Source organism: Opisthorchis viverrini, assembly GCF_000715545.1.
Source record: "Opisthorchis viverrini unplaced genomic scaffold opera_v5_44, whole genome shotgun sequence".
Classification (NCBI taxonomy): domain Eukaryota; kingdom Metazoa; phylum Platyhelminthes; class Trematoda; order Opisthorchiida; family Opisthorchiidae; genus Opisthorchis; species Opisthorchis viverrini.
In genome coordinates this window covers 2038931-2048338 of record NW_008751700.1, presented here as the reverse complement: position 1 = coordinate 2048338, position 9408 = coordinate 2038931, and the positions used below count along the sequence as shown (strand labels likewise).

Below are 9408 nucleotides of genomic sequence, written 5' to 3'. Positions count from 1 at the left end.
ATATATATATATATATATATATATATATATATATATATATATATATATATGCATGATATGCAGTTAAGGTTTTTTAGGTGATCGTTTCATATCCTCTCAGGCCAGGCGTTCGCTTTCCGTTCAGTATTTTTTTCCTAGGGCTATCTTCGTTACTTCGCTTAATTTTTTCCCAAGACCTATCGAAAATTATGCCCACTTCAGGATGGAAGGGGTCATAGCGTTCTAATCCAACTGCTAGTTCAATGAAATTACTATGCAAAAAAACATTAATAGTTTTACTACAGGACACGTTATTGAAGATAGTTTACAAATCGCAACTCATGGAAATGTGAAAGCCCATATTCAATAAGTTCGGAACATCAATAACCTCAAAGAAAGTTACCCAGGATTTTGAGAACCCGGTAGTAATTCTGTGAGTCTTGGATCATTCCGCTTAATCTGACTTTCTCTCTTTTCAAATTCCACCGTTCAATGACGGTGAAAACAATGTGGATATTGAGCGAGTTAACACCGTCGAATAAATAATGTGGCTTTGAGATTCTTCCAACGAACGGGTCGTCATAAAACCCAGTGGAAAGATAACTCAAAGTTGAACGGGAAAATGTTTGTAACAGCTCAGCTCAGACGGATGTCAGCGACAAAAAACACCGGAGTACCGCAATACAGCCATACCGCTTACCGTAAACGCCCCGAAACTGGCCAAACCTCCTGGTGTGAAGTTGAACGAGTGTGTATGGATGAGTGTTTTCAACAGAGCCAACACGAACATGGAGACCATGGAAGCGAATAACTGTGGCGGACAAAAAATAGCATTCAAGTGTATAAGCAATGGTGTGGTTATAGCGAAATGTGGAGACCATAGGAAAAGATAATGATAAGTAAAGTGAGTACTAGTAAACATTAGAAGACTCTGTCGAAGGTATCTGACCTTCGAATTTTCCTCCGTCTAGGAAGGGGGCTATGTTCAGTCTATATTTACATATTCTGTTTGAGGAGTGTTGCTCAGATAGTTCTGGCTGCATTCAGAGTTGAAATTCAACAGTTTTGAAAACGACAGTTAATTTCGAACGTGGGGGACTCCATTTGTAAGAAATTTCATGAAGCCCTTCCAAAAATCTATTTCTGCGGCATATACATATAATGTCTGTGGCATTTAGTATCACCCTCACTATAGATACAATGACCTATTGAAGAAACTGAGGGCGTTTTGATAGATAGCAATGGGACGACCTCTGTGCCTCAACATTCAGTTTTACTTTAGAGTATGTTTGGCGCACAGTCACGCCTAAAGTTGGTTTACTTGGCTAAAATCGTGGGTGCCATTGCAGAGCAGTTCTGAGAAAACAGGTTTCCTTGGTGCTGTGATTTGCGCCTCCCCTTTGTCGCTCGTTCTGAGGTGTCTCCGTGAAACAGTCGGCACTGTTATTTAATCTCAACTCAGTTGTAAGCAACTCAACCAGTCGATTTAGAGCGTTCTATGGGACAAAACGTCCACCAAAGCGAATTTGTCTCACACTGGACAGAAGCTTGTGAAGTGCAGGCACTCTGCACTCTTAGCAGACTTTCGGAAGACAGAGCAACACGTAGTGTTACCAGAGTCATCCGAGACCGAAAAAGACGTCTGTTCTCTGTCATGTACCCACAGCATACACAATATCCTGAGGAACTGTGTTAAAAACTGTGAGTAGAAGCATAAACTACCCTCTACTCTTTGTGAAGAATGATATACTACCAACAGCATTTATACAGGGGTTAGTTAAAAGTCGCTTCCTGCTGGGTGCTCAAACTTCACAATAAAAAATCTGAAATAGTAAACAAGATTCCTCTATTCACCTACAAATTCCTGGAACAGGTAAACGCACATTGGCCAACCGCGAACCCGTATTGAGCAAATGTGGGAGGACAGATGAATGTTGAAAATGAAAAGGCGGTAAGTACATGCCACCTGAAAAATGCCAACATAGAGTTTAACAATTAGTCTTTGCGTTCATCAATCGATTCATTCACAGATCTGAGGAAACAGATACTGACCTAAGGCCCGCCCAAAGAAATTCACATATTGCTTGCTGACCTCAGTTCAATTTAGGGAAGCCGAAGTATCAATCACCAGCCACCTAGTCGAGATAGGGTTGAAATTTTCTCTTCATCCCAAATCACAACACGAGGCAGACTACCATTGGGAGTAATATTCTTAGATTGATTAGCTATTGATTGGCTTTTGTATAAATATAACAAATGATGAGTGCATCAAATCGTTGCACAGCAAGGAATTTTCTGATATCGGCCATGACTTTGTTCAACATTGAGTTGGAATAGATGGACCTTTTCTAGATAAGCCCCGCCACAAAATTAACCCCTGCCACTGCTGGGGAAAGACTCGCCCTACGTGGTTTTTACGGCGATATATTAGCGTTTCATCGATCTCGACGTGTAGACCTGGGCCGCCGGTAACTGTTGAAGTCTGCAAAAGCCGCCAGGCGCAAACTTCGCGAAGAAAGTTCTTTTAGTCAACCGTGATCCTGTGGCTAATGGATAATCCGTCTGAGCAGAATTTGATTTTTGCCACATTTTGGACGAGCAATAAATGAACAGAATTACTGTCCTAAACTCCATCCTACACCGCTCCAACCAGCTTCCCTTTCGAAGACCGATTTCTTGCCGACACTGTCGGGCATTTCACTTCCACCTGTCAAAAACAGTTGAAAGTGTCACTCCGTGGCTTAGCAAAAAACGTATTGCCATCTCCTTGTCATGAACGAGAGTTGAAAGCGTCAGAAAGTTCATTCAGGGTTTTACGTCCGAGCGGAGAAAATTTTTGCACGAAATGAGCCTAGATGCGGATAAGGAAGGTCAAGGTTATGTACGCACATTAAAATTGGAGCTGGAAAAAAGTGGCGGGGCTTATCTAGAAAAGATCCGACTAGATTATGGTATAATCTTTTTTCGGCAACTAAATGCTTCCAAGGTGTAATATTCATAGCCCTCAAAAACCATAACACCATTACTGCAGCTTCCTTCACCTGATTCAGGCTACGTCGGCTTATCAGTGGACTCAATAGTCAATCATTCTTGTATGTCTATTTGGCAGAAACATTGAGTTCAGTTTCCACCACTGCATTCGGTTTGATGAATCCCTGTCGCCGGAGTAAGCCCAGGAATCTTGATCCCTCTTAATGGTGGTTCTACGAAGATCTGTGGGAAATTTTGGTCCGGTGATATTGCAACTATTTAACGTTTACCCATAAAACAGTAATAAACCTATTAGGATGCACTAGGCGATTCAGCTGGGTGGTTGCTCGACCTCCCCCTAGACTACCCTTTGTTCCGAATTCCCCATCAATAGAACATTCTTCACGGATTCGCGCTTATTCAGGCTTTTCCATGAAACCTTCGTATTGACTAGGTCGAGCTGACTTGACCGACACTGACCTACTGATAACATGGCCATAACCACTGGAGCACTATCAAGCACGCCACGCGAAGCTGGTGTGTAGTTGCTATGTTCTCTGTTGACGTTTGGCTACGGTACTGAAAGGTCAACTTTCCCATCTACACTATTGGAGTGACCGACATCAAGCCATTTGTTGTAAGGGATAGTACTTCGCTGTGAGGAGGGTTGTATAATCACAAAATTTTCCCCCACGCGACGGGCATCTCCATATCTAGGGAAATAGTAGGACCGGTTGGAAAAGCCTGGCCTTAAAAAACTCACATTCCGACGAGCCAACCACTGATCCCAACCCCGACGAGTAATATAATACAGCCGACATTTCTCTAAAAACCTAAAGTCTGGTGCTGCTCAAAAAGCTTCCTCTGTGCGCAGTGTGTTAGACTGCATGCTTTAATTCCTGAACCCTCGGGCAGTCCATGCTGCCTTGTGAGTCAACGAATCAGTATGGGGCCTCCAGAGTAAGTCTACATCGCCGTCACAAAAAAAACTAGGTTTCCTACACACGACACCAGCCAGCACAGAAAGAAAGAAGCACATTTCGCCACTTGAAACACTGAACGTGAGGACTCCTCCGGACAGTGATGGGGGCCTGAAGACGACTAGTCTCATTGCGACGAGACTCAAATGCTACGGGACTTAACAGCACTCAGCGAAACCAGTTACATGAGAGCGGTTCCATTTCCATATACTGGAGATGAACAACAAAAGAATACCGACGACAACACGATACTGGATTCGCAGCCGATTACCACATGAACGCATGGTGGATGAACCAAACTGCAGCAACTCGAAGGTCCTCATTAGTTACACGAATTTCGACAGCAAGTTTGCCAGATTTGACAGCACGTATACTTCCATAAGAACTATCGGGTGGGGAAAAGAAAAATTCCGTGACCAGCTGTCCGAACTGAGCAGAATTTCATCTGTAAACAATCATTTTTCCTCTCACGTAATTTCAATGGAGTTGGCAAAAGAATTAACCTGGAAGATGTAGAGGCACTCGGCTTAGCCCCTGGGTGAATCTCCCATTCGTGATAGTATGTGCTACACAAAGGCCATTGTCTCATATTTCGCTTGACACGATAGCCGACATCTCGAGATATATTTTACTGACACAACAGACAAATTATGGGGTTACCGAAAACTCTTCGAAAAGAAAACCATGAACGAGATGTTTAACTGAATTTCAGGTAAGACGGCGTTAGCATCAAGTTCATTTGCTAATGGGTGTTTCATCATTTGCGCACAATTTAGTGTTTGACTGGAACATAGATAGTTCAGCTGTTGCCACCTTTCGGTACCCAGCTGCCATGCCACCCGAAGAAGGCTTGAAGTTTGAGATACTGGCAGATTGCTTAAGCCTAGACAGGAGCAGACAAGATGCTGAGGTTGGGTTCGAACAACGGACCTTCCAGTCATGTGGGCTGGCACCTTAACTACTGAGCTATCTCGAGCTCATTGGAACGTAAGGTGGATTGGAACCCAAGGACTACGCGTATCTGATGAGCCTCAAGGTGGGAGAAACTCGTAATGTGCTGTTGGAGATTTTTCAGCAACCTTATAAGTAGCGTTATGTCACGACTCTTTGGAATTAGGTCATTCAATGTGTTCAACATCTGAAATTCTATTAGGCGACATGCATTGCAATGCGCTAGTTGCAAGAACCTGCACAAAGTATAAAACTGCTACGCCAAGACCAGGAAGGAAAGCAACCCAATTGGATGTAATGCGACCAGAGAATCAGGGAACCAGATTCCAAGAAGGTCTTGAAGGTCGTAAGCCCGGGTGAAAACAGGCAACTACTTAGATATCACTGAACTGAAGCTAGAATGCAGGACAGACTGGTCGGAGAAATATGAAAAATAAACCGGAAAATACCTCTCTAACATCCCTTCACTGAGACCCACTGGAGATATCTATGGATCTCCATACCATGTGAATGCCAGGCTAAAGAGTTGACGAACTGAGCTATCGTGGCAACTTTGCAAGTAAAAACACAGAGTAGGACTAATTATTCTGTTACACATTTCCAGCTTACTGTTGTCCATTATCCAGGTGACCACATACGCTAACCATAGATGTTTACTACATACTGACCTCAAAGGATGAGCGTAAGGCTAAGTAATGAATGTCCGGTTTGATTTTAACGGTAGGCTGTCAACATGATAGCATTCCGATGGAGTCCGGATCTGGAACACTGAAAAATAGATGATCAATTTTTCAAACAGGGTGTTTGCCGCAGTACTACATGCTCAACTATCACAGAACGGGCGTGCCTACACCCATCGGCTGTCTTTTATCAGAGTGATCTTCACTTTCTGAAGGGATTCTATTTCTCACTAGTTGTTCACCAGTCACGCGTCGTCCGTGAACAGGTAAACAAGAACGCTTTCTTGTACAATGAACAAAATAGACCCCACCAATAAGGGGCCCTCGTATGTTTACATGACTGCTGGCGACACGCTGCCAATACTGAGTTCCCACGTCAGGATGAGAGAGACTATAAAGTACCACAATCGGCACCAATTTAAACCCCAGCGATAAAAAACATGCCATGCCAAAGCAAGTTAACAACTATTCGGGAGCCACTTTTCATCCACAATGTTAGCATAATATGTGGGCACTATGGCTCACTTGGCAAACCAATAGCAGTGAAAGGTAGGGTACGCCGGACAACGCCACTTGTTCAGATAAAATTAAGCGCGAATATACACAAGACGTCGTGTCAGTAGACTAGGGCTTGATGGTAGAAGTTGAGCTTCTTGTAGGGATCAAAATAGATCCGACGACAGGTGTATTGTTGTCAAATAGGAAGCAGAACGATAAAACGGCATATTTTTAATGGCGACTAATGAAGAGCAACCAGTCAGTTACTCGTTTGTGAAACTCCGACCCACCGTATCTCTACAGGAGTAACTGAATGCCAGCAAATGTGGCAAGTTCCTTGATCTTCTCTGAGCTTTCCTTCAGTAAAAAAAAAACATTCTCGTGATTTTTGTTCATTGACTTTAATTTTTCGCACTATTGAAGAAAAACATGGGTCTCAGTTATCACACTCACCAGTAGCGACCATTGAGAGAGAATCCGTACCTCGTTTTCAGAACGAAACTAAACCCAATTACATCAAACTACGACGCGGTAAACGAAACTGTGGCAGCTAGAACCACTGTAAGGCAAGTGCGCTGGTTGATTATTATTACTATTATTATTATTATTATTATTATTATTATTGTATAAAAGGTTCCTAAAAGGGACTGATGCTTCTAACATAATCAATAGGATGTGACATGCTTTCATGTGGTTTTCTCCACTGCAGGTGACCCGATTCACCTTGTTCTGGGAGAAATTCGCTGCAAGATGCCAGCAGTAAGCCTTAATACTTGGTCAGTGGTCTGCTCACTCAGTACAAAAAACTGACACGGTTTCACAACCAGTCAAGGTGCGTCTTTGTGTAGTGAAGCGATGCGATGCACTAGTGACATCTGTGCTATCGACATTCCCGTCATTAGTAAGCTCAATCAATCTTTATGAGGGCAATGAACACTTTGTCTCCTTTGAACACATGACAAAATGTAAGTTGCTAACACCGGAATTTAAACAGGGAGTGATAGCAGTGGGAAGACGAGCTCAAAGAGGAGGGCAAACACCCAGTACAGCAACCTACGAAACGGAACGTACGCTGAGACCTGAAGTCCTTGCGGTCGTACTGACTTTGCCAGAGAGTGCAAACTCCGCCTTGATCGATGTAAAATGTGTTGGCCGAAAATCATGCTGGCCATCTGGTCAGATTATTTAAATTAGGTTAGGAAACTAGAAGCATCAAAACAACCGCTTAGGTGCCTTTAGTAGGCAAGAAAAATAATCTGGCTGTTTCAATTGTCCTACTAGAATGCTAGACGACCATAGAGGTTACAACTTGTACTAGGAGTCTACCAAGACCGTGTGTAACTCTTATGGTTAGGCCAATGAATGAGCAAGACATAATATAACTAGTACATGGAAAATCAATGCAAAACTCACTATTGTCCATGTGAGGCGCTGGTATACAAAGCTTGCTCCTTCCTCCAACGCAAACAGCAATCCACCAACAGGTGCGCCAAATGCAGCCGCAACACCAGCCGCCGCGCCGGCGCTGACAAAGTCTCGCTTCTGTCGATCGTTTCGAAAGAATCTCAGAGAACGGAGCGACCACCGGAAGAACATCACACGACCTTGGGATATCCCCGCGGCAACCACCGAACCTATATGGATCATCGGACCTTCTTTACCCACTGCAAGACCACCTGAAACGGCTAAGACGACGCCAGCACCCTTCACAAACATGGTGAGACATCTCATGAGTCGTGGAATATTAAGTCCATTTAGGTAGCACTTGATCTGAGGAATCCCACTCCCAGCAGCAACTGGCTAGAAAACAAGAGGGGTCAAAAATGTACAAAATACTCACCGCCAAAAATACCACTAACAAGGATGAAACGCCCACGAGAAACATATTAATAAAACACCAAGTGAATCCAGGCACGGCAGTCACCCATCCAGTGTGATACTGATTGATCACTGGGATCATTTAGGAAATAGAAAATGTGTGCTATTTTTACGGTACAAATCTTATGAAGACGCACAATGTACTTAAAGGATACGCGATGAAACCACACGGTACTTGAACTCCGAAATCAACTCAATCAAATAGTCCATTAACGAGGCAGAGGCGGCAGTGATCAATCCAATGAGAAAAAGAACGAGATGCCGCAGAAATTCGATATAATACCTTTTCGTCTGGAAGATCATATAATTGTTCGCGTCATTCAATAACCCAACTTACAGATGTCCCATTTCTGATATTCTCTTCAATGAAAATCGGATTCTGAACGGGATCATAACCGAAACTCTAGAACAGTTTAACTAATCCAGTGATGCTTGAAACGAATACCTCAATTTCTTGATCTAATATTTCGTGTGGCTTCAATGCATCCCTGGTGAAAGACTGTTGAGTGGATGGGCCCGTTTCGCGCTGATGTCCATAAACTGGCGCAATAAACTGACAAATTTAGGAAATGGGACACAAAAAACTCACCTCCACATCACTAGATATAGCTAGACGAGCTGCGTACGGTGCTGGTCCGTTCCTAGTACCGAATCGCCTGTTGAGCAGTGGTTCACTTGCGTCATCGTCGCCCATGGGAAAAGCTACCAGCAGTCTGGAAAATGAAGATCTGGTGGGTAGTCGAGGAGAGAGGCTTAAACTAGGGGATCCATCGTTCGCGTCTATCAGTCGTTCCAAAGACCATCAACGCCGCCCGAAGAGAGACTGGACCTTACGGGATCCTACGTCTGAAGTAAAGCCCTGGTAAGGTGAACCTGAAACGCCCTATGATCTCAAAGGTTTGGCCGTATATGTTCCTTGAGGGGCCACCCGCATTGATCAAAGACGGTGGTGTAGTCAGGGCTCGTCTGATTTGTTTGCCTGAACTTTGGAAACAGAGACTTTCGCAGACAGTTGGGAAGTATCATGGATAATGCCGTAGTGTGTTAATCACATGGTGATCAGCTTCATCCATCATAACGAGACTCTCAGTTTCAGTTGTTTTCCGTCACCTTATGGTGGCGCATGAAACAGAAAGCGGGATTCCGGCCTAGTGGGGGTTGCGTTGACCGAATTTTCACCCCTCCGTCATACGTGTAAATGACCCATAATTTTGGTATTCCCAGATATCCCAGGCGTATTTGCAGTCCAAGACGACCGCCCGATCGGGCCTTGGCAGCGATAAGCCTAGCGATGGGCCTACCTCCGGTAACGACAATAATACCTGGGCTCTTAGCCCGCCACGGCAAGGTACGCGGGGCTTCGTAAAAGAACTGTCTCTAAGTGCACTACAGCTACACTCTGTTGGGAGGTAAGCGGCTTGTTTCAAACTGCCAAATGCATTGAGCGTCGCAGGTTGAAGAATGACTTAGAA

The 9408-nt window shown here is 44.0% G+C and overlaps 1 protein-coding gene across 1 annotated transcript in view; it reads right to left on the bottom strand.

Moving 5' to 3' along the window:
- T265_03219 (hypothetical protein) overlaps nt 1–8227 on the bottom strand; it is a gene marked incomplete at both ends in the record, with an annotated part of 38398 nt that extends 30171 nt beyond the window's left edge. Inside the window, 4 exons of the mRNA XM_009167638.1 lie at nt 680–790; nt 7472–7858; nt 7899–8008; nt 8092–8227. Of these exons, the coding sequence (XP_009165902.1) occupies nt 680–790; nt 7472–7858; nt 7899–8008; nt 8092–8146 (663 nt within the window). The remainder of the gene's footprint in view (nt 1–679; nt 791–7471; nt 7859–7898; nt 8009–8091) is intronic.
- Nucleotides 8228–9408: the final 1181 nt, after the last annotated feature.